Here is a 27,038-nt window from a genome sequence, read left to right on the forward strand (position 1 = left end):
TATGTAGAGAACATTTCTTGCTGCAATTTGTTTGTATTATGGGGATATCATTTTTTTTTTTATTTGCTGGTTTTAAAATACCACGCTTAACCTTAAGCACAGGGCTTATTACATTGAACTAATAGCAATTCAAAACATTTACTTGAAATTTTTACCGAGAAACTTGTATCCAATCTGTATCTTTCAACCATAAGTAATTTTTTTGTTACTTTTGGTATTTTAGTTTAAGCCATTTTGGTAAACTGAAAGCTTCATTGATACATAAATCACAGTTCATCCCTTTCAAGTGTATAAATCACTGTTTTTTAGTATATCCGTAGATACGTGTAATCATCACCACAGTCGTTTTTAGAGCATTTTCTTTACCTCAAAAAGAAATCCTAAACGTTTAACTTCTATCCTTCTATTCCCTCCTTGTCTCCCTTCCCAGGCCTAAACAACTACAGATCTACTGTCTTTAGAATTTCTCTATTCCTGGACACTTCTTATAAATGGAATCTTATTATATGTGGTCTTTTGTGACTTCTTTCACTCATCAAAATGTGTTTAAGGTTTACCATGTTATACACTACGACATTCCTTTTTATGGCTTAGTAATATCTGTTGTATGTACATACCATATTTTGTTTATCCATCCTTTAATTGATGGACATTTGGGTGGTTTCTACCTCTTGGCTATGTGAATATCCATATTTATTATATATAAGTCTTTGGACACATGGCTATACATTCTTTGGGGTATATTCCTAGGAATGGAATTGCTGGGGTCACATTATAATTCTGTGTTTAACTCACTGAGGAAACAGAAAACTGTTTTTCACAGTGGCTGCACAATTTCGTATTTCCACAAATAATGTATAAGAGTTCCAGGTTTCTCCACATTCTTGCCAAGATTGTTATTTTCCATTTTTTTTAAATGGCTTTTCCAGTGGTTCTTATGGTTTTGATTTGTGTTTCTCTGATAAATAATGATGTTGAGTATCTTTTCACCCACTTATTGGCCATTTATATATTTTCCTGGGGTAAATTCAGATATTCTGCTCAGTTTTTAATTGATATATTTTAATTGGTGATAAGAGTTCTTTCTGTATTCTGGGTATAGGAAGTGATTGTACCAGTCTCTTGCCAGATATGTTATTTTCAAATATTTTCTCCCATTCTGCATTTTCCCCCTATGTTCTTGATATTGTCCCTTGAGGCAGTTTTTTATTTTGCTAAAATCCAAATTATCTATGTTTTCTTCTGTTGCTCATGTTTTTGGTGTCTTATTTAAGAATCCTTTGCTAAATCTGAGGCCATGAAGATCTTTTCTGTTTTCTTCTAAGAATTTTATAATATTTAGCTCTTACATTTAGATCACTGATCCATTTTCTGTTAATTTTTGTATGTGGTATAAAAGTGTCTAACTTCACATTATTGCATATGACTAGCTAGTTGTCCCAGCATCATTTATTGAAAAGTCTGATCTTTTCTCACTGAATGGTTTTGTCATGCTTTTAGAAAACTTATTAGTTTGAATAGTATTTGAGTGGAGTCTTTAGTATTTTCTATATAGACGATCTCCTATTAGAAATAGTTTTTTATTTTTTCCTCTTTGATCTGTCTTTTATTACTTTTTCTTGCCTAATTGCCCTCCAATGCAATATTCAGTAGAAGTTACAAATACAGCCTTTCTTGTTCTGTTTCTGTTCTTTCTATTTCACCATTAAGTATGATTAACTAAAGATTTTTCATAAATGCCTTTACCAGGTGGTGGAAATACCTGTCTAATCCTAGTTTTTTGAGTGCTTCTATCATGAAAGGCTGTTGGGTTTTGTCAAATGCTTTTTCTGTTGCGCTGATCATGTGGTTTTTGTTTTTTATTTGTTGGTATAATACATCAATTGATTTTCTTATTTTGAACCAACCTTTTATTCCTGACATAAATCTCACTTTGTCATGGTATGTAATTCCTTTTATATATTGCTGGACATGGTTTACTAATACTTGGTTGAGGATTTTTATGTCTCTCTTCCTAAGAGATTGGTCTCTAGTTTTGATGTGTGTATCTGGTTTCAGGGTCAAAGTAGACCTGGGAAATGTTCTCTCTTTTGTTTTCTGGATAAGTTTGTGAGGAATTGTCATCAAATCCTTTGAATGAACTTACTTAGTTTGTGTCTTTCTAGGAATTTATTTTATCTAGTTTACCAGAGCGTGGGTTTATTATTGTTATTTGTTTATTTGTTTAGTGATTAGCTGGGTTATTTTAGTACGTACAATTCCTCTCACCCTTACCCCCACAGTATTTAGATTCTAATATATTCTTCAAGGAGGCACACTTTTGGGTATATCCACAAGTCACTCTGGAATCAAAGTAGTTTTGGCAGGAGCCTCTGCTTTTCTTACCCTGAGGACACCCAACTGTTAAATTTACCAGTTACCAGATAATTGCTCTGTTGTTTGTAGAAATGTCCTGGGGCATAAATTGCTCCATAAACTAATCCAGCAAATTTGGGACCCTTTTAAGGAGTAATTCCAGAGATGCTGAGCTGTTGTTGGTATTTATTCTCACCCAAAAGGACTCCTCCCATTTGTCGCTCTTTAATTCTCTTTTGTAATCCAGTGTTGAATTTGTGAATTTCTAGTTATAGTTAACCACAGTCTGTGTTGTTTTAGAGATGGCCCTAAGGCTTCAACTTCCTGCCACATTGCAAATGAGGACACACCTTTGGAAGAAATTGGGACCCTTTTTTTTTTTTTTTTTTTCTTAATCGCCTAAAATCTTTGATGCAAACTCTGAAGCTAGGAGTGGGGACAATGGAAAGCTTATCTCTTGAGTGACACCCCGGCTTTAGGAAGGAGGGTAGGCAGTAACCTAAGTTCTTGGCTTGCCTCTTCTGATGTGGAATTAGTGCCTTATGAGCCAGGGTGAGAGTGATTAGTTTCTGTGATGTTTAGCCCACAAGTCAAAGTGTTCCAGGACTGGGGACTGTGGCCTTGTATGTAGATAATGTCTGCAAAATGAACAGCAAAAATAAAATATTTATTAAATATTAAACATTTCATATATACTTATCATAAATTCCTACTTTATGATTTGTGTGGGGTCTCTGAGAACAGAATTTGACTAATATAAAATCTTCACATGTAAAATTAGATGAAACATTTCTGGACAGGAAGAAAATATATCCTCTAACCACATCTGAAGAAGTCTAAAAGTTTTCTGGAGCAGTTATTTCATACAATCATATGATTAAAAGTCTTTCTAAATCACTAGTTCTCTGATTCTAAAATCAGCTTAATCTCTGGCAATTACTCTGCATAAGATACACATGGAAACTTTTACAAAAAGTTAAAGCACCTATGGAACTGTGTTTTGGATTTCAGATTTATTAAGCATTAAAAATTATTAATTAAGCATTAAAATATAAATTTAATAAAAATAATAAAATTAATTATTAAGCATTAAAAATTTGCAAGTCATGAATCATTAAAACATTTTAATGGTTCTTTAACTCTATAATGATAGCTGTTATGTGTAGTAAGTTGTAAGAAGAATGGTACTCTGGACTCTATTTGTGAAAACCAGAACAGTATAGTAAAATGCAAATTAATTTTGGAATTTCCTTAGGTTATACCAAGAAAAACTAAGTGTAAGAATTTGTTATTCTGTGATTTAGTTTTATATATAAAACATAATTATTTTGAAAAGTTGAATCTTGTGCTTTAGTAATTGCAAATTGATTTTGTAAAACTGAAAAATGCATAACAATATGAAGAGTTATATTTCTTTCCTGAGTTACTGTTTTTTAAAAAATACTTTTTGGGTACTTCTTTCTCTGTTAGTTTGGCACAAGGTTTAATAAATTGAAAATGGTGAGTTTGAGGTAACAGTTATTTTGATAATTTTTCTTTTAAGCTTTTTGAACTGCTGGGACCTGATGGACTTGAACTTATTGAGAAACTCCTTCAGAATAGAATTTCAATTGTGGATAGATTTCTTAATTCTTCAAATGATCATAAGTTGCAGGCTCTTCAAGGTAAGAAAGTATTCAGTGGTAATTCTAATTTAATGGAAACATTTCACTGGTTAGCAAATCTTTTAAAAATAATTACGCTTTTAATATTATTTGGTCTATTATGTAATTTAGTGATATCACTTTCTAAGGTAGATTTTAAATCTGGCAGATTATGCAACAAATATTAATGCCTTAAATAGGGCATATTACAGTAAAGTTTCTCTTATGTTTAGGTATGGCATTTTTTCTTGCTGAAGATTGGAGTAGACAATTTTTTTTAAAGCAAATACATTACAGTATTTACTCTGAGCTAAGTAGTGTTTTAATTTCTTCCCAAATTTTTTACCATGAAAACTTTCAAACCTGTAGTAAATGTGTAAAATTAATATAGTGAATACTTGTATACCCTTCATCTGGATTTGCTAGTCATTAACATTTTGCTTTCTTTCTCTCTCTTTCTCTTTCTTTCATTATTCTCTTTACGTATGCACTCACACACATATACATAAACAAATACCTACTGTTAAAGTTTTTACTGAACAGTAGCCTGACTAAGGCTTAGATGAATTAGAAAACTAATTTTCCCATCTTGATGCTTCACCTAATTCTTCCCTTGTTCTGTGTTGCATCTTGGAGTTTGATAAGATAACTTGCACTGTGCTCCATCAGAGTATGGACCAAATCTGTCTTCATTGTCTTCCTAGCTTAGTTAACAACAGTGCCTGGAACTAGTAGGTCTTCAATACAATAAATGTGTATTGTTTTGGCTGCTTTGAGCAACACTTTGAGCAGTTCCTTTAGTGCTGCATTGAGCCAAGATATACTACTTGGAAAGATTTAATCAAACATAGAAGGTAGTCTGTTGGAAGAAAAAAATTCCTTAATATTGAGTTGACCAAACCACATGTTTAAAGTGGAACTTGTGAACATTGAGCTTTCATTGACCTGATTCTTAGTGGTTCTGGCCATCTTCCCATTTTTTTAAAACTCGGTTTCCATGAAAAGGTGGATCATGCTCTTTATTTGCCTTGGTCATCTTATAAATATATCCTGAGCTAATGTTAATATGTTTTATTATTATGTTAACAGTAAGTGCTAATTAGTATTGATAATTATTTATTGAAATTGTGTAAACAAATAATTTCAGAATTATAAAACTTAATTTTTAAGTTCCTGATGTTGGTATCTAAGAATTTGTAACACTAAACTATGTAATCTGTATAAAGAAATATCTGGTGACTTTTCTTAAGCCACTGTATTAATATCACTTAGATTTTATATTTTTAAAAACCTCTCCTTAAAACATACAATTGAAGGGACGCCTGGGTGGCGCAGTTGGTTGGACGACTGCCTTCGGCTCAGGGCGTGATCCTGGAGTCCCGGGATCGAGTCCCACATCAGGCTCCCAGCTCCATGGGGAGTCTGCTTTGCTCTCTGACCTTCTCCTCGCTCATGCTCTGTCTCACTGTCTCTCTCTCTCAAATAAATAAATAAAAAATCTTTAAAAAAAAAAACAACATACAATTGAATATGGCAGTTTAAAAAAAATGAATTAAAGCATTGTGCAGTCTTATATTTTGGCAAAGGGAAAAATCATTTTCATAAAGGTTCAATTTATAAAACATGGTATTTCTTAAATTTGCTTTGTAGACAATTGCAAAAAAATTTTAGGAGAAAATGCTAAACCTAATTATGGATGTCAAGTTACTATTCAGTCTGAACAAGAAAAACAATTAATGAAACAGTATCGCCGTGAAGAAAAAAGAATTGCCAGACGAGAAAGAAAGGCTGGAGAAGATGGAGAAGTTGCGGAAGGACTTTTGTGCTTTGATCCTAAGGAATTGCGAATACAAAGGTAATAAAAACCAGAAGCTGAAAAATGCTTCTCTTGTAATTGCTACCATTAGGTATCATCATTTTTTAGTTTAAGCATTTTAGATGATTCTTACTTCTAGTGTTGTTTTCTTACAAGAACAGAATTTTGATATATGAAAACCTAATTTTCTGGGATAAAAAAGTGGTGATCTTAATTAGAATATTCTTGGTTGCATCTATGTAGGTGAGAGGTTTGGATTACAGAGGTAAGCTATTTTTAGGTGCTGTGCACACACCACTAGTAAAATTTGTGAAGCCTACACAGATTTATCTTGAGACTTTTGGGTTGTTTTTTTTTTTTTTTTTTCCCTAGCTTAATAAAAATACTTTTCCTCATGTTATTTGAATTAGGAAGGAGGAAAAAGAAATGAAGGCATTATGGTACTTATTCTTTTAAATATTGAATCTTTTTTTTTTTTTTTAAGATTTTATTTATTTATTTGACAGAGAGATCACAAAGAGGCAGAGAGGCAGTGAGAGAGAGAGGAGGAAGCGGGCTCTCTGTGGGCCTCGATCCCAGGACCCTGGGACGATGACCTGAGCCGAAGGCAGAGGCTTTAACCCACTAAGCCACCCAGGTGCCCTTGAATCCTATTTTTAAGGAATTTATACCTTGTTACACATCCTTGGATTATGGCAAACAGAATTATAAATAAGGAACATTAAATTAAACTTATCAGATGATATTATCTAAAAAAGTACCTAAAAAAATGTGTTAACTCCTATGTAGTTACACGGAAAATTTTAGGATTGCTAATATCTTTCTTTGTATAATTTAGTTTCTTCTACTTCATAATGGAAGGCTACCTGAAATAGTTATCATCGTGAGTATTTTAATATATGCAAGATAAAAATTTCAGATTTACCTTATTATTTTTGTATTTACAGAGAGCAAGCACTTCTGAATGCTAGAAGTGTTCCAATTCTGAGCAGGCAAAGAGACACTGATGTTGAAAAAATACGCTATCCCCATGTTTATGATTCCCAGGCTGAAGCCATGAGAACATCAGCATTCATTGCTGGTGCAAAGGTATGTTATTGGTATAAGACCACTTTGAGATAATATGTCTATTCTGTGGAAATAATACATAGATTTTCCCTATTTCTTTTGTGACGTTTGTACTTGTTGATATACTATGCTAACTTTTAAAATAGTGGGGAAAGTGAGATAATACTTTATGTAAAGTTCTTGACACATAGTAGGTATTCAAAACATATTTGTTCTTTTCCCTTCAGTTACTTATGGAACTTGTATTTTTGAGTTTTAGTGGTTGCATTACTTTTTGGTCTTTACACTATACATTGCACATTTTTCCTAGCCACACAAGTACATCTGTCTTCAAGAGACCATCTAATAAATATATACTTAAAATTCATCAGCATAATAGGTGTTTTATATGAGATATCTGATATATGAATAATTTGTGTGTATGTGGGTTTTTTTGTTTTTGTTTTGTTTAGACTTGTTTTTCTTTAAATTTGTTGTATTTATTTACCAATGCTACGTCTAAAGCCAGTAGTGTTCTCTCTCTCTCTCTCTCTAATTAAAGAATCTTTATCAGAACTATTCTTTAATTGATTTTTATTCTTTATGTTTATAGATGATTTTACCAGAAGGAATCCAAAGAGAGAATAACAAGATGTATGAAGAAGTAAAGATTCCCTATAGTGAACCAATGCCAGTTGGCTTTGAGGAAAAACCAGTTTATATCCAAGACTTAGATGAGGTGAGGTGATCATTTTATATATTTATTTATTTTAAAGATTTATTTATTTTTAGGGAGATAAAGCAAGAGAGAGCATGCACATGAGTGGGGGTGGGTAGAGGGAAAGAACTAAAAGCAGACACCCTGCTGAACGTGGTGCCTGAGGTAGGGCTCAATTTCAGGACCCTGAGATCATGACCTCAGCCAAAATCAGAAGTTGTACACTTAACCTATTGAGCCATCCAGGTGCCCCAAGATGTTCATTTTAAAAAGTTGATATTTTTGATGCTTGGTATGTTTTATGAATAGATTTGTAATAGAAAAATTACACACACACACACATACACACATAATATTTTAAAGATTTTATTTATTTAATTAAAAGAGTGAGAGAGTGAGAGTGAGAGAGGATAAGCAGGCAGAGAGGTAGGCAGAGGAAGAGAGAGAAGCAGGCTCCTCACTGAGCAGGGAGCCCCATGTGGGACTCTATTCCAGGACCCCAGGACATGCATGACCTGAGTCGAAGGCTGGTGCTTAACAGACTGAGCCACTCTAGTGCCCCTAGAAAAATTATTTTTAAAAGTCAGTAGTTGGCTGACATACTAGAGAGGATATATGCAGTTGTTTACTAAAGAGGTACAGGAGGGGAATTTAAATTTTCTGGGTCTTTTTTTAAAGAATTTATCTATTTATTTGAGTGAGAGAGAGAGGAGTGGGAACAGGGGAGGAGCAGAGGGAGATGGACAAGCCGACTTCATACTAAGCATGGGGCTGGACTAGGAGCTTGATCCCACAACCCTGAGATCATGACTGAGACAAAACCAAGAGTTGGACACTCAGCGGACTAAGCCACCAGAGGCTCCAGGGGAGTCTAAGTTTTAAAAACTTATTCCTTCACACATTAAACACATCTTTGTGTATATATTTCTATAATTTCATGTTTGTTTTGGTTCTTTCAACTAATATTTGGGTAACCTACATAGGCTGGCTTAAACCATTTAAAAGGATTCCATTGTTGATGTACAAGATGGTCAGCATATAAAACAACAGAATACGATTTGAAGAGGGGATCAAATTCTAAATTGTTTTATTTTTCTCAACTTTTAAATTTTGAATAATTTCAAACCTATGGAAAAGTTGCATGAATAGTATTATCCATATATCCTTTGTCTCCTACGTATGTCATTTGTTAAAATTTTTCCATATTTGCTTTATCTCAAAATAAAATATTTCTTAGTTACTTTTACATTTATTTAAATTGACTGTTTAGCTTGTAATTTATTATTTTCCTGATTTTTTGGAGTTTTAGTAAATTAGTTTTAGGAAAGGATTATTTATAATTTTGACTAATGTTTAAATTGTGAGGATTTGAGAAAGTTTAATTTATAAAGCTGTGTAGAAAAATAATCTTTCCCTTCAATAAACTTACCAAGCAGTGCCAATCCAAAATATACTGAAGACTCTGTATACTCAACAGTACAGTGGTAAACTTGTACGGTCCCTTGAAAGAGTATACAGAAACATAAATTATATTGAATTTTGCACTCTGATGGTTTTAGAGAACATCAGTATATTGAGGAGAGTGCTAGTTTGATTTGAGTATTTAAAGTTACTTGGATGACTACTAGTAATAGGGCATTTACAATTAACTAAATTATAATGCAGACTAATGATTAACTTTAAATCAGGTTTTCTTGGGATCTGATTTATTGGATTCTTTGTAAATTAAAATAAAAACTGTTCAGATGATTGTTTCATATGTATTTGGAAACATCTTAATTAGGGTATATATTTGTCAGAATTTACTTTTGCATATTATTTGCTTAGTCAATTCCTTGAAATATAATTGAGGTCAAATTGAAGTTCTTAGTGATCTACATTTAAGGAAGTCAGAATTCATGATTTTGGAGTGTGCAGGGGTTGGGAAGAATTAGGAAAAGAATTGTTATATTGAAACAAACTTCTTAAGCCTATAATCAGAGCAAATATGGAGTATGTAGGAAGGCACATCATCTTATCCCTTTTTATAAGAAGACAGTTATCCCCCTCATAGATTTTATTTTTATCAATTCCTAAATACTCACCTATACCAAATGCATCCATATATACATAAAATATGCCCTTTATTTGAAGAAATATGGCAAAGATGTAAGATAGCGGTAGCATATTTAGGTAGACAGTGAGAGTGATAATGCAGAGTATTTCATAAAGACAGTGTTGATAATGAGTAAGAACCTCTGGTCAATATCTCATCAGCCTTAGACTTAACACAGTTTCAATTAAATGTATATCATTTAATGGTTGTCAAACAATTTCAGCCAAATCAGTTGATTATGAAGACTCAAAATATATAATCCAGAACTTTATTTCGGCACTTGTCAGCCACCTAGGTTGTTTATTTTCTGGGTACTACAGGATCCAGTCATGTGGATATTAAACTCACAGAAAAGTCGAAGAAATACATAAGCATGTACTAAATTAAAAAAAAAAAAATTCTTGGAGTATACACATTACTTAACATTAGCCTTTTCTTCATGATCCCAGGGTTGCGTCTGTGTCTCCCTCTCCATCTGCCCCTCCCCTCTGCTCATTGTTTCTCTCTCCCTCTTTGTGCCTCTCTCTCTCAAGTAATCAATAAATCTTAAAAAAAAATTAGGTTAACCTTTCTGTCACCAAAATGAAGTTCCTATATATATATTATATATATACATATATAATATATCATAAGTAATCATTTAGAAATATCAATAATGGAGGTAAGCAAAAAGAACAGCATAAAGCAGCATAAAGAGTAACCACAACCAACCAAAATGAACTCCATTTTACACATATATGTGCATGGGTATTTTGTTTTATAAAATGATATTCTATCATACATATTATTTTTTGTGTATTTATATAAATATCTACATACATCTTTCCATGTCAACAAACATATCTGTAGCATCATTTCTAACCACCATACTGTATTCCATTTTATACCTCTATTACTTTTAAACCAATTTCTTATTATTTCTTTTTTTTTTTTTAAAGATTTTATTTATTTATTTGACAGAGAGAGATCACAAGTAGGCAGAGAGGCAGGAAGAGAGAGAGAGGAGGAAGCAGGCTCCCTACTGAGCGGAGAGCCCGATGCGGGACTCGATCCCAGGACCCTGGGATCATGACCTGAGCCGAAGGCAGCGGCTTAACCCACTGAGCCACCCAGGCGCCCCCAATTTCTTATTATTTCAGTTTTGTTCTATAATAAGTTTATATATTAGACTAAAGTTGTAATTTTATTTTAGTCAGTTTCATCCTATGCATCAGAATTACCTGTGGATCTTTTTCAAAATCCAAGTGCCTTCTCCCCTATTAAATTATAATATCTTGGGATGGGCCCAGATACTTATATTTTAAAGATGATTTTTGGAGCACTCTAAGTGATTCTGAAATACAGCAAGGGCTAAAAATCTATAAGAGTAAATAATTTTATACATAATTCTTTTTAAACTTTACCAATCATTTTAAGCATTATCATCATAAAGAATTATTTTGTTTAGTGTATTAAATATTAATATTTTTCATATGAAAACAATATTAACACCCATAATGAATGGATCAGTCTTCTTATTTTTCTTTCATATTTATTTCTAAAGAAATAACTTTATTCATGTTAACTTAGATTATGGAAGTAAGAGTTTTCCTTAAATGGGTTAATGCCATCTATAACCTTAATGTCTGTTTGCCATGTAACCTAATATTTTTATGAGTACCATGGAGTAGGATGTGGACATCAGTGGGAATCGTGATATGGATCATCATAGTTTAACTTTTCATCTGTTGAAGTTATCAATGTTGCTTATAGTTTTTTGCTCTTACAAATTGTATAATTCTTCTTAGGCCACCATAACCACAGACTTGGTGGTTAAACAACAGACATTTATTTTTTCACAGTTCTGGTGGCTAGAAATCCCAGATCAAGGTGCTGACAGATTTACTTTCTGGTGAGGACTCTCTTCCTGGCTTAGACACAGGCACTTTCTCACTCTGCCCCACACCTTCCCATGGCCTCACATGGGCTTTTCTCTGTGTGGTATCTCTTTTCTTCTTATAAGAACAGGAGCTCTATTGGATTAGGACCTCACTCACATGACCTTATTTAACCTTGTTACTTCTCTAAAATCTGTGTTACATTGGGAGCTAGGTCTTTAATTTATGAACTTTGGGGGAACTTAATTTTATCCATAATATGGATAAAGCTGCACTACACGTTGGTCTACAGGGTTTTGTGTGAATATAAGTTTTCGTTTCTTTGGAGTAAATGCCTGAGCTTGCAATTATTGGGTCATATTGTAGCTGCATGTTTAGTTTTTTAAAAAACTGCCACACTGTTTTCTAGAGTAACATTTTATATTCCCACCAGCAATCCACTATAACTCAGTTTCTCCACATACTTGCCAGCATTTGATTATCACTATTTTTTTCTTTTTATTTAGCCATTTTAATTTATATTTTTATATTTTATTTATATTTTTATTTTAACCATTCTAACTGAATGTAGAGATTTCCCATTGTGTTATTAATTTGCACTTCCATAAGCAATAATAATATTGGAGAATAATGCATTCAAATGCAATGTGTCATTGTAAGTACATAATTAAACCATTTGATGTCCTGTCACTTTAGATAATGATCCCACCAGATGTCATTAACGTGAATAGTAATTTAAACCTCGGGAAAAAATATAGGTGTTAACAGAATGTTTGTTTAGTGGATGTTTTTGTTGGCTTAGATCTATTTTATACAACATAGGATCTTTATGGATTACAAACAGTACTCCAGAAGATGATATCTTTCTCTTTTCACTGAGTGCATAATTGCATGCCATTCCTAATGGTCCTATGGAACCATAGATAAAATCCTCTTCCTACTGAATGTCGTCTCAGATAATTTTGTCCTGGTTGCAATGCAGAGTTGAAGGTTGACAGTAGAGCTGCTGGAGTAGTTCAGGACAGAAATGCTAAGTACCTAAATTAAGAAAGTGGCAGCCTATATGAAAAATGGGATAAAAAAGAATAATTTAGGTACGAGTGTATATCAGTTCTGATAACTGCTTAAATGGGAGGGGATGAAGCAGAGAGAAGACTCTAGAATGACATCTCAGTTTTTGTTTGAATCTAGAACGATGTCTAGGTCATCTTGAGTGAACGATAGTGTCATTTACCAAGGTGAGGAATAGAAGAAAAAGGAAAGGTTTGTACCTGTTCAGTCCAGGAGGCAGAAAACCACTTCGGTTAAGAACAGAGCCTCCGATTCCAGGCTGGCCTAGTTTGACTTGGATCCTCCACTTTCTAGCTGTGAGACTTGGGGCAGGTTACTGTCCTCTGTGGGATCCAGTGTTTCATCTGTAAAGTCGGAATAATAGTACCTTCCTCATAGTTTAATTGTGAGGATTAAATTTATTAATATATGTAAAAAAAACTTTGAATACTATTAAGGATTTATACATTTTAGCTAAAATGTTAGCTTAAAATGAAAAATGTAATGATGAAAACACTGTGATGTCAAGAGTGAAGATAAAAGGACTTATTGTTACTTCGGAAATAATATTTAGTTAAATAAATTACTCTTGTATTCATTCATGCTATTTGGCTATTCTTTTATTCCAAACACATGTGGGAGTAGTATCAGATACTATCCTACAAGATCAGGAAGAACTAAACTTATAGTCACTCTATTAAGACATCTAGAGTACTTTCTAATTATTTGATAGAAACTAAAAAAAAGTCATTATAATTACTGACATCTGTGGTTATTCAAGAGAGACATTTTGAAAAAAGTGAGATAGAGTAAATATAAAAAGTACTACTTTTCCTGTTTTACTTTGTTTTCTAAACATGATGTGGGGATCCTAAAGCCAAAGAGTTTATTGACACAGTTGGATTTGATCAAAATTGTAAAGACAAGAAAAATAAAGAAGCATTCAGGAAAAACACTTCACAGTGTGGATCTTTTTCATGAGACCAATTTGAATGGGTGAAATGTTGCTACAACCTGGACATGCCCCCAAATAAAAAGCCTTTTCTAAAGTGTCCCACAAGGCTGGTTATTACACTGTCAAGCATATCATCAGTTTCATCAGAACCATGGCCTTGCATCACTCAATGCCTTTTTAAGAGGTGGTAACAGGAAATAATAACAAAATATAAAGTTGAAAGTTGTATAGTGAGTTTACGATATTGTTTACACCGATAGGAATCTTAGTAAAGATTTCACAAATTTCATGGAGAATGAAATGGTGTAGCACAAATTAAATTTCTAACCATTTTAATAAATTCTGTTTCCCTTTATAAATGCTTTGCTTCACCTGGAGATTGGAGCCATGAGAATCTTGATTCTTACAGACTTGTTTGCTGTATTTGATGCTAATACCATCAAAACAAACAAATGAACAAACATGTAGGTGTAGAGTACTTCTACATCCTTATAATTCCTACAATTCATTTTTATTCTTTTTGCTTTAACAGTCTTTTTAAGACATTATGATATCTAGGGGCACCTGGATGGAGCAGTCGGTTAATCATGGAATGGTTTCAGCCCAGGTTGTGATCTGAGGGCTTGAGATCAAGCCCCATGTTGGGCTCTGTGCTCAGCACAGAGGCAGCTTGACAGTCTCTCCCTCTCTCCCTCTGTCCCTCCTGCTCATGTGCACTCTTTCTATCTCAAGTAAGTCTTTAAAAAAAAAACTTAAGATACCTAATAGAAACAAAATTTCTATACTTGTGTACCTATCAGGTTACCCCTTTATGCCTTGTGTAGATACAGATTTTTATTTGGTATTTGTTTCTTATAGTGCAGGTTTGTTGATCAATTCTTCCAGCTTGGTATGTCTGGAAAAAGCCTTCATTTTGTCTTTGTTCTTAACAGATATTTCATTTGATATAGAATTCCAGGCTGACAGTTTTGTTTGTTTGTTTTGCCATTCCCTATAGGTGTAGCTGTATTTTATTGCTTTCATTGTTTCTAATAATAATGAGCATGCTATTATTATGCTATTATTCTTAATCTTCCTTTCTGGGTAATATGCTTTTTTTCTGGTTGATTTTTAAGATTTCTCCTTGTCATTGGTTTTAGGCAATTTGATTATGATGTGACTTTATATTAGCTTTCTGTCATTGTACAAGAAATTACCAAAAATTTAGTTACTCAGAACATCCATTTATTATCTCCAAATTCTGGAAGTCTGATTTGGGTGGGCTTAACTAGGATCCTCTGTTCACTGTTTCGTAACAGCAAAACTATTGCTTTAGCCAGGCTGATCTCTTATCTGGAAGTTCTGGGGAAGGATTCGCTTAACAAGTGCCTTCAGGTTGTTGGCCAAATCCACGTCCTTAGAGTTGTGGAGCTGAGGTTCCTGATTCTTTGCTGTCTATTGTTCTTAGCTCCTCAACACTACCCACATTCTTTGGCATATGGCCCACTCCATCTTCATAGCCAACAAAGCAGTATCAAATTTCCTGTGTGCTCTAAATCTCTCACCTCTTCTGATGGTGAAAAAACTCTGACTTTAAAAGATTCGTGGGATTAGGTCAGAGTCACCCAGATAATCTTCCTTTCTAAAGGTCAGCTGTTGCATGTAGCGTAACGAAATCACAGAAGTAACATCCATCATATTCATAGTTCTGAGGTTTATTCAGGAAGTAAGTACACTGTGGAGTGTGGCAGGGATTGAAGAGGAAATCTTGAGAGCCAGCTTAGAAATCTGCCTACCACTGCCTTGATGCAGTTTTCTTCAGGGATTTTGTGCATGCTATTGGTTAAGTGTCTTGGATCTGTGGGTTTCTGGTTTTCATCAAACGTGGGAAGTTTCCAGCCATTATTTTTCAAGTTTTCTATGCCTTCCTCCCTCTCAGGAAGTCTTATCAAAGATATACTAGGGTTCCAGAAGTTGTCACACAGCTTACTGATGTTCTATTAACTTTTATTTTGTTTTTTGATATTTTTCTCTCCTCATGCTTCATTTTGGGTGGTTTCTGTTGTCTTGGCTTAAAATTCACTGATCTTTTTTCTTTGGTGTCTAAGATACTGTTCATACCGTTCAGTGTATTGTTCATCTAGCACTGAAGTTTTGTCTCTAAAAGTGTAATTTTCTATGTCTCCACTTGCATAGTCATTTCTGTAGGTTGGGGTCAGCAAACTTTTTCTGTAAAGGGGCAGATAGAAATTATTTTAGGCTTAGTGAACCACATAAGGTCTCTGTTCAACAGTCATTATTCTTTTCTTGTTTCTTAAATTACTCATTCAAAATGTAATGACCATTTGTAGTTTATAGGCCATAAAAACCAAACCAAAAAAAAAAAAAAAAAAAAAAAAAGAAAAAAAAAAGAAAGAAAGAAAGAAAGAAAAAAGAAAAGGAAAGAAGACCAGGGGCACCTGGGTGGCTCAGTGGGTTAAAGCCTCTGCCTTCTCCGGTCATGATCCCAGAGTCCTGGGATCAAGCCCCGCATCCACATCGGGCTTTCTGCTCAGCGGGGAGCCTGCTTCCTCTTCTCTCTCTCTCTGCCTGCCTGTCTGCCTACTTGTGATCTATGTCTGTCAAATAAATAAATAATTTTAAAAAAATCTTTAGAAAAGAAAGAAAACCAAACTAAACCAAACCAAAACAAAACAAAAAACCAAAACCAAAAAGAAGTACCCAAGATGTCTGGCTAGATTTGGCCCATAAGCCATAATTTGCTGACCTTTGCTCTAGTTATTTGAAGAGCCCATCATTTGTGTTATTTCTTGATTTGTTTTAGTTGCTCAGATCAGTTTATATTCTTATTGTAATTTTTTTCCTGCTTTTTACCATGCACAGTCATTTTTTGTGAAACCCAGACATTGTGATTTTATCTTGTTGGGTGCCAGATATTTTTTGTATTCTTATAAACATCCTTAAGTTTTTTCCTGGAATATAATTAAGTTTGAGTCAATTTGACCCTTTCAGGTCTTGCTTCTAAAATTTCTTAGGTGGGTCAACGCAGCATTTAAAGGCTAGTTTGGCCTCACTATTTAGACACAGCCCTTCTGAGTAAAGTACTCTACATAATTACCAGTAAAATAAGAGGTTTTTCACTGTGGTTGGTAAAGAAACAGATCTGTTCCAGACCCTATTGGGTGAAGTTTGATTTTACTTCTTCTAATCCATTTAAGTGGTTCTTTCGCCTACCTTGGGTGCTTTTCTCATATGCTTGTGCTAGGCAGCAGTCACCAGAGACTTAAAGGAAGCTCTTTGGAATTCCAGTCTCTGGAGCTGTCAACTCTCTCCTTCTGATTATTATTTATTTTTAACAACAAAAATATCTCCCCCAAATGGAGAAACTCTGCTCTAAAGGGAATGAAGTAGAACCTGAAGCTGATGCAGTTGAGAATTATTATTCCATCAAAACTGACAAAATCCCTGTGTTTTAACAGAATCTTCAGTGATTTATTTATGGATTTTATTTTTCTTTTTGAACCAAAAGCAGCAGATAACTCTGAAAATTGGGAGTTTTACCAAGTTAAAAGAAGGTGTGTTTTCCCCCTTCTTTCTGAGGGAGGCCAATGGTTTATTGCATTCCCAAATAAGTTGTTATTAAAGAAAGGAAATAATCCTATTTTCAGAATTACAAATTATCTGAAAAGTGAGATCTGTACTCTGAAGTAAGGTCTTAAGTAAAATGAGAAAAGAAAAAGAAGATTCCACCCCAGCTGTTCCCATTCTTTACCTACCTTTTCACTGGGCAGCCCTCCTGCCCCATCCTTCCTAAAAAAATATTTGGCAATATTTTAAGGCACTTTGGGTTGTCACACTAGGAGGGTGCTTCTGTCATCTAGTAAGTAGAAGCCAAGGTGCTGCTAAACATGACAGCCTCTCAGAACAAAGAATTACCAAAATATCAATAATGCCAAGATTGAGAAACCACAATAGCACAGAGCCATCTAAGAATTTTATACCCTCCAGAGTTAGATACCTGCAAACTTGGCCCTTTTTTTTTCTTCTAAGCATTGAATGGAATCTAAAAATACTACAAAATAAGGTGGTTAAAACTTTTAATCTCTAATCACTCCCTTCCCAAGCTTCTTTGATATTGTTGTCATGTATTTTAGTCTCTCTTGTTTTAATTTTTCTCAGGTATTATTTTTACTGTTACTATTGTTTACTGTCAATAATTGTTTGCTCACTATTTTTTAATTCCATCGGTGCATTTATGTTCTGTGACTTTTCCTTGCCTGAATTTTCTTTAGTGAGAATCTGATACTGACAAAAAATCTCTTAATTTCTGTTAATCTAAAATGCCTTTAATTTATCTTGTTCTTGAAAGATATTATTGCTGGTAATAGAATTCTGAGTTCGTGCTTATTTTCTCTTACCACACTAAAGGCATTACTCTATTGCATCCTATCTTAAAACATTAAAGATGTCCTTATAACATCATCTGCTTTTCATTTTTTAATTGAGTTTTTTTGTTTGTCTGTTTGTTTGTGAAGTAAGCTTTCTCTCTGGCTGCTTATAAGAGCTTCCTTTGCCCTTGGGATTTCCAGTTTTATCACGTCTCCAAAATAAATCTTTTTTGGTAACTTCTTGTACATTTTCTTATTCTATGATTTGTTTAATGTCATCAACCAAAAGAAGTAAGGAAGGAAAAACGATTTTATATTTTTCATGTACCTATAACTTAACATTGTTAAAAATGAAAAAAGAAATAGTTGTGTTTCCCATGTCTTCCTTGAGCTTGCATCATAGCTGGGGACATTAAAAAAAAAAAAAAAAGTCCCCTGTGCTGAGCATTTACAAACAATGTACTGTAGAATGCACTAAGTACAAAATCAGTAGTGCAGATTTAATCGATCATATAGAAGGCAGAGGGATTAGAGCAGGCTGTGGCTGCTAATGACAGTTTCTTGGAGAGCATGAGGCTTGAGTTGTTTCTTGACTCCTGTGTTCAGGGGGAATTGATCTTTATCTGAACAGTGACAATGAATTTAACAATGTCTTTTTGTAATAGAGCTGGGTGTGGAATATACAGAGAAAGGAACATTTTTTAATTTTTGTGATGAAAACTTTGTGTGGACCTGGTATAAAATAGTAGAGATTATGTTATGTCCACACTACTCTTTCTATAGAAACTTTAAAATGGTGTTTCTGTTTTAAAAACTTGGTCACTGACAGAACACTATTTTATGATTAGAGTATTATGTGAAGTATTATTCTGGAAAACTCTAAGGAAAACCCTAAAAATTTCTCAGCTTACTCTCAAAAGTAATTAGGGATTTTGAAGTATTCTGTCTGTGTGAAAAGGTTGCTTTTGATGGACTATATAATGTTTTGGAGGTCAGTAGGGGTTCAGTGTGTAAAAATGTGATGTATTAACTTTCTTAGAAAGTTGTAAATAAGATATTTTTATTTATTTGTGATTCCCAGCAGTTATTTAAATTGTGATTAAAATGTAATGTTAACTTGTTGTGAAAGTGCTCTGTAGTTCAAATATATGAAATGGCTAGGTCTCATTTGAAGGGAAATTCTATCTATAGTTTTCCTTATAAAGAAGAATTAATTTTGTCTGTATACTGTGAACTTCTTTGAGATTATAGTATCATAAAGTCTACTGGGAACACTTGCAAATTGCTAACTAGGAAAAGGACATCAGCTGTTTGAAAAAAAAACCTGCTAAACTAAAGAGAGTTATAACTAACACCTGCTCTTCTAGCTAGTCATAATCTAACAAAAGGACTTTCTTTACAACATACACTTTGTTGATTTTATGACAAGAAATTAGAAGAGATATTAAAAGCCTAAAACATATTGTGCTGTCCCAGAATGATAAGTTTAGAACTCAAAAGTAGATGAATTTAACTTGTAATGTGAGAATTTCAAATTGCTTTAGAAATAGACTCAGTCCATATCTTCCAATATATCTATGTATTGTGGTTACACAGACCTATTATAATAAACAAATATTTGATAGGATTGTATTGCTATGTATAGATTTTCATTATTTTTCTCTGGAAATATGCATGGATTGATTATCATTCATCAATAATCATTTCTTGAGCTCCTGATGGATGCAAGGCATTGTACTAGGAGGTACGATGGGTGCAAAGCAGTTTAGAATTATGATCCTGCCTTTAAATGAAATTTATCCAGTTAAGCAAATAGAACTAAGGTTAAATTCCACCCTTGGCACGTTTTGTGTTGTGGCTCAGAGTACATAACACCTCTGAATTTCAGTTATCTCATCAGACTATTTATTTTGAAGATTATATGAGTCAACACACAGAAAATGTGTAGCTGTGTCTGTGATACATTTTAGGTGATTAATAAATTCCCAGACTGAGAAATAATTATATAAACTGTTCTTACATGATAGCTGAGTTTTGCTGTTTAATTGGAAAGAGTACACATTGAGTCTATTAAGAGATATTGGTAGGTGAAATTATTTTGGTATAAATAACTTCAGAATTCCTCAAAAATGAATGTTGAAGTAGTATAGAAGACAGTTTTAAATTAATAAAGATAAAGTGACTTATGTTTCTTTAGTTAATACTCTACATTTTATTAGGTACCTTATATTGCATTTTCTAACTGAATTCCCCCTTGTAAGCTCTGTAAGCAACTTTAGAGAGGACAAGTTTAAATTTCATCCACTGATGCAAATATCAGTGACTAAACATAGGCCACCTTGCTTTTTACACTCTTCTTATTTATTTATTTATTTTAATTTATTTTCAGCATAACAGTATTCATTGTTTTTGCACCACACCCAGTGCTCTATGCAATCCGTGTCTTCTCCAATACCCACCACCTGGATCCCCCAGCCTCCCACCCGCCCCCTTCAAAACCCTCAGATTGTTTTTCAGAGTCCATAGTCTCTCATGGTTCACCTCCCCTTCCAGTTTCCCTCAACTCCCTTCTCCTCTCCATCTCCCCTTGTCCTCCATGCTATTTGTTATGTCCACAAATAAGTGAAACCATATGATAATTGACTCTCTCTGCTTGACTTATTTCACTCAGCATAATCTCTTCCAGTCCCGTCCATGTTGCTACAAAAGTTGGGTATTCATCCTTTCTGATGGAGGCATAATACTCCACAGTGTCTATGGACCACATCTTCCTTATCCATTCATCCATTGGAGGGCATGTTGGTTCTTTCCACAGTTTGGTGACCGTGGCCATTGCTGCTATAAACATTGGGGTACAAATGGCCCTTCTTTTCACTACATTGTATCTTTGGGGTAAATACCCAGTATACACTCTTCTTTTTAAAAAAGATTTATTTATTTTACGGAGAAAGAGTGCGTGTGTGCAATTGTATAGGGAAGGGCAGAGGAAGAGTGGAAGGGAAGGCTGACTCCCTGCTGAGCGGGGAGCCCAATGCAGGGCTCCATCTCAGGACCCTGAGATCATGACCTGAGGGAAATCAAGAGTCAGACCCTTAGCCAGCTGAGCCACCCAGGTGCCCTCCTTTTACATTCTTAATAAGCTGTTGCATTGTTGATCAGTTTCAGAGTTAATATGAAAATAATAATTATTTAAATATCAAGGGAAATCATTGTATAAAGGAATCTCAATGTATTCTTAAGTAATCTGCCTAATAATCACATTTTATTACATAAATGTTATGATTTCTTCCTTGTTTTGCTTATCCTTTCAAATCTCTGCATACTACTCAAGAGGTTCAAGCAAAACATTTTCCTTTTAGGGACCCCCTTACTAAATATATGCCTTCAACTTGATACATGTTTCAAACAAAAGTTTTTCTGAGCCAGAGGTACTTTGTTTTTTCCATAGGTTTTCTCCATAGGTTGTGTTAAATTATTAAAGAACAGATGACTAAAAAAACCTAGTCCCTGTGTTGGGAGGTAGGTAGGGAAAGTTAGGATAACATTTTTTAACCTTGCTTGTGCTTGATGATCCTTGGGGTGCTATTAAGAAATGTACGAATTACCATTCCCACCCTAGATAATTGAATGAAAACCTCAAGGGTTAAATTCTGGAAATGTCATTTTTAAAAGCATGCACACTACACTCCCTCTCAGGAGTATGAGGAGCCTCTTCTCCAGGTACTGGCCTCCTCGGCATACCTTCATTGGAGCTCCTCTCCAGCAGTCTTCAACCAGATCCTTTCCCTACTCTTTTGAGTGGTGTGTTTAATGTATCTGGAACCCTTCTATGTGAGTCTCAGATCTCATGTGGGGAAACAAGTAGTAAATTTCAGTTTAAGGAAGTAATTTATAAGCCCGCTTTATTGCTTGTTTCCCCAATAAATAAATAATTCTCAGATCTTCCATTTTGTAGAAATGACTTAATGATATTACATTGTGTATTTAAAATGTTAGAAATTTTAAAAGGTACCAATTTAAATACGTATTTTAAAATTTCTGATCTTCAGGAAGTCGATACAATGTATGTTCTTAAGCACTGAAATACACACACACACTTGTGTATTAAAGTGACCACTCTAAATAAGTCATTAACACTTTTGTTATATGATATATACTTTTACTGTTATTATTATTTATAGTAAATGAATTATTGACTTGAAATCAAACTAAGTTATTTTCCAGTATTGTGGGATTAAATGCAAGTGGAAATAATCTCTTACCAGTCAGAACAATTCATCTGAGGATTCTATTAAGGACAAAATTTTCTTCTTTAAGACAATCCAAGTTTAAAGTACACTCTTGCTTTATTTAATTAGTTTTGGAAAGTTTAAAGTAATATACAGTGGAAGAATATTTAAATTAATAAATCGCCCATAATTTGATACCTATAACATTTTGAGAGCTTAACTGTGTAAGTGCCAAAATATTTATCCTTCCTCAAGATTTCAAGTAAGCTAGTGGAAGTAACTTAAAGGTTAAACTCAGAGCTGAAACCAGTTATTACCATAAATATCAGCCAAGAATCTGAAAATGACATTTTCTTTGTAGGATTCAACAGAATTTGACAGAGACTGTTGTGCTTCTGTTTTATTACCCTGATTAGAAGTGCAGCTGTTGGTTGGAAGGCAGGTCTCACAGTTTGGACCAGAGTAACTGTAGTACCAAATAAATAATGGTAACTTATATTTTTAAGCTATACTACTTACACTGATATCCTGGAGGGATATTTAGGTACACGTCAGTATGAGTTCATCTCCCTTGTGAAAATAGTGTATTAACTAAATAGAAAATACCAGATCCTTAACCTTCAACTTCACTTCTGCTTTTTATGCCTCTGAAGTTTGTGTACTTAATTATGATACTGGTTTTGTGAAATTAGCCCTGTCTTATTATGGTAATGAGTTCTAATGACAAGGAAACCATATTTACCCAAATCAAACCCATAACTGAGTTCTCTTTTCTGTCCTCGTGTGCACTGGAATTGTGACTATTGGCTCAGCATTTCAGTGTCACTTCAGAGAGATAACTGACATGATAAATTGTCAGATTGATGTGTGCTGAGAAGAAGACATCCAAATATGCCATTTGAAGAGTTTATCAGTGGAGCTTACGGGCAGCCAGGGTTTGGGGAATTTTAAAATTCCCTCTTGAGAACGTTTTCTTTGGTTCTCCTTAGCATTCAAGCCTTCACTTATCTTAGGAACAAGGAAGCTAACTTCCCCTTCCAAGAAGAGGTGAGTGCACCTCTCTGACTCCCACTGTACCTTAAGTTCTCATTCAGTGTAGTATTACCATTGTTTGTTATTTTGTCCTTGTTATTTTTTTTCTCTTCAAGGACATTAATAGCTTCTTATTTATCATTTTGACATTGTGTAGTGGAGTTTATTTAGACGACTCATCTATTTAGTTGGGTTTATTTTTTATTGTTTTTATTATGCTTCTTAGATGGAGTATTTTCAGTATGAACAAATTTTCAAGAGTTGATAGATACTAAGAGCATATTAAGTATTTCCAGTTACTATTTTAGTGATATAAATGCATTCAGTTAAATAACATGGAAGGATTATGAATTATGCATTATAATTTCTGATGGCTTTTTGTCATATGTAATAACTTACCTGATTTTCACAAAATCTTATAATCTCACTTCTTTCAAAGATTTAGTAGTAGATTACTCTCCTGAGGCCTTTTGTTGTTAAGATTTAATTTCCTCTACCCAGATTGTCTGGTTCAAAATGAATTATTATGAAATATTAAGATGGACGACTCTTCAGTAAAGAGAAACTGGCCATAGACTGTCATTCTTTTCTCTTTATAATTAGCAGAATTCAGTAATTCTTCAGTGTGTTTTTAGGTGGAAATACAAGTTGGAAATTTGGTGTTTGGTAAAGATGTTGGACTCTTTTTATGAGATAATGAAAAAGGATGACTCAGTTAATTTGTATTAACATAAAAACATTACATATTCCTATCTATAAAGAAACAAATTAGTTTATTTTTAATGCATTAAGACAGTACAGAGCACATCTTCCTTTTTTTGCTTATTGTTAAGATAAATTGCACTTAAATAAAAGAATTTTTGGTGGGGCTGAGTATAAAATCTGTTCACTACCAAAAAAAGAAGTATCTAAAATATAATATTAACATTTTTAAAACAGAAAGTGAAAGTTCTTTTATCATCCCAACTCCTGTGGAGCAGTTTGATATATATCTTCCTGTAATTTTTTTATATATTAACAAATATTTAATTATGTTAATGTTCTGTGGTATGCTTTTTTTTTTCTTTTCTTTTGGATACAGTTTCCTATAAGCACAAATATCTTCTTTATTCAGTTTGACTACTGTAGTTCATGAAGAATGTAACATGAGTTAATTATCCCAATCTGTTATTTGTGGACATTCAACTTATATCTATTTTTTCTTGTAAATGTCGTTTTAGCAAATGTCTTTGTGCTTATTTCCTGGCATTTTTGTTCAGTTAGTTTAAGTTGGATAAATTTTTTGAAGTGGGATTTTTAGGTTAAATATATGCAAATTTATTAACATTAACCATTTATAAGTAATGTATATAATGCATTTGAAGATATAAACATTATCAAGAATAATCATTTTTTTGAAAATTGTAAACACTTGGTTTAATAAAAATTCTATTTGCCTTTATTCAGTTGTTAGTATGGTCAGTATGTTCATTGAGTTTGCATTTTTATTTTTATTAAATTAGGTTACTTTGTTAAAAATTAGCATAAGAGGGGCGCCTGGGTGGCTCAGTGGGTTAAGCCGCTGCCTTCGGCTCAGGTCATGATCTCAGGGTCCTGGGATCGAGTCCCGCATCGGGCTCTCTGCTCGGCAGGGAGCCTGCTTCCCTCTCTCTCTCTCTGCCTGCCTCTCCATCTACTTGTGATTTCTCTCTGTCAAATAAATAAATAAATAAATAAAATCTTTAAAAAAAAAAAAATTAGCATAAGAAATTAAAGTGTAAAGTAATGAAATCAGGAAGCCTTATAAGCTTTTAACTGGGATTTTTAAATTTGGATTTTGGTATTAGATTTGCTCTGCTTGCTGCCTACTGGCCATTTATCTTTGGGCAAATTCTTTGAACCTGCTTTGTCCAGTGTCCCCATCTTTAAAATAAGAGGGCACTTATAGTGATGAGCACTGTATTTAAGTGATAAGTCACTAAATTCTACACCTGAAACTAATATTTCACTGTATGTTAAAAAACTGAAAATTAAGTAAACCTTGAAGAAATGTAAAAAATAAAATAAAATAAGGTCTTTTTATAAAGACCTATGTCATGATGCTTCTTTGGGTATTAAATGAAATAATCCCCTTATAGTATTTAAAACAAAGTCTCATATGTATCATGTGCTCAATAGAAATGCTAACTATTACTATTATTAAATGGATTAGTGAACAATTATCAACTTAAATAATAAAGAATATATTATCTTATGTATTTATAATCCAAGATCATTGAAGATAACATTTTTAATATTTGTGTTATATCATGTTAGTTTACTGATCTTGACACAGATCATCTAGTTTGGGATTGGCGTATTCAGTGAAATAGTATGTGAAGTCTTCTCTCTTTTTTTTTTTAATTTATTTTTTAAAGTTAGGGTATGGAGGTGTGTAGTAGTTTAGTTGGGGACCTAGTAACAGGTTCCTTGTAGTCCAGATTTACCTGGTGCACCATGAGTTGTTGAGGACAGAGGAAAAAGTCCTCACAACTTGAGACTTTGTGGTTAGTGTTCAATATACATTGCATGAATGGGAGAATGCAGTTTAGATGATGACAGGAATATAGTTTAACTTTTGCATTTAATAACATATCTGATTCTGTGATGAAACCATAGAGTCTTGTGTGAGGCCATAGGTCTAATGTATCAGGTATTGGAGGTAAGAAGAATCTGCCATTCTTCTATTCCTAAACGTTTCAGAGATACCTTTGAGTAGCTAGGTGTATTCAGATCAAAAATAGAATGTCAGAGAGAGTGAGTGGAGGAATACATGATTTAAAATAATTTGAAGGGTCTTCAGAAGAGTAATTCAATTTATCTTTTTGTCTCTGGAGGGTGAAATAGGAATAATGAGAAGAACTTTTTAATATGAAATGTTTTTGAAATACTTAACTCATTTAGGATTCTCTATTTAATTAGATACTTCTTCATTTTTAAAAAAAGTCACTTGTATCTCTTTTTGTGTCTCTCTTGCATAGGTATTATCATGTTTCAAAAACTAGAAACCTATAAATAGTGCGAAGTCTCCTATTCTATCTCTGTTCTTCATCTGCCCAGATCCCTACTTCCTTCCTTAATAACCACTATGTTTAGAATTTATGTATTCATCTTGAATCTTTAAAAACAACTAAATATAGATTCTTATTCTCTTCCTCCCACCCCCACCAAATTTAAACAAAAAATAGCATATTAAATCCTGTTCTTCACCTTACTTTTTTCACATAACAAGATATTTCCAGAATAGGAAATGTTCTTGTTCTGCAGAGAGGTTTTTTTTTCCTTAGAGTTTTTTTCTAGCCTCATAGAATTCCATTGTATTGATGTGCCATAATCTATTCACTTTAGTACTTTCTTGATGACATTTGGTACCACAGGTAATTTTGTGATGAGTAATCTTACAAGTGCACCATTTTCTGTATGCAAGTATGCTTTTTTTTAAAAAAAGTGAAATTTCTAACCTCAAGATTATATACATTTGTTAGAGAAAGATTGCTGTGTTCCCAAAATGAAATATCATACTTTGAAAGAATTTGTTTATTGGAAAGTGTTTATCTATAACATTGAGTTTTAGACTATTACTTCTTTTTTTTTTTTTTTAGTTTTTTAAAATTTTATTTATTTATTTGACAGAGAGAGAGAGAGAGAGATCACAAGCAGGCAGAGAGGCAGACAGAGAGAGAGGAGAAGCAGGCTCCCTTCTGAGCAAAGAGCCCAATGCAGGACTCGATCTCAGGACCCTGAGATCATGACCTGAGCCGAAGGCAGAGGTTTAACCCACTGAGTCACCCAGGTGCCCCTATTATTTCATATATTGATTCAGTCACCCAAACACA

General features: G+C 33.6%; 1 protein-coding gene across 1 annotated transcript in view; it reads left to right on the forward strand.

Annotated features, from left to right (window-relative positions):
• ASCC3 (activating signal cointegrator 1 complex subunit 3) overlaps positions 1-27,038 on the forward strand; it is a 343,681-nt gene that overhangs the window by 56,109 nt on the left and 260,534 nt on the right. The window contains exons 5-8 of the mRNA XM_044245000.1: positions 3,899-4,019; positions 5,649-5,853; positions 6,762-6,903; positions 7,475-7,600. Coding sequence (XP_044100935.1) covers positions 3,899-4,019; positions 5,649-5,853; positions 6,762-6,903; positions 7,475-7,600 — 594 coding nt within the window. The remainder of the gene's footprint in view (positions 1-3,898; positions 4,020-5,648; positions 5,854-6,761; positions 6,904-7,474; positions 7,601-27,038) is intronic.

This window comes from Neovison vison, chromosome 1 (assembly GCF_020171115.1).
Source record: "Neovison vison isolate M4711 chromosome 1, ASM_NN_V1, whole genome shotgun sequence".
NCBI classification, from domain to species: domain Eukaryota; kingdom Metazoa; phylum Chordata; class Mammalia; order Carnivora; family Mustelidae; genus Neogale; species Neogale vison.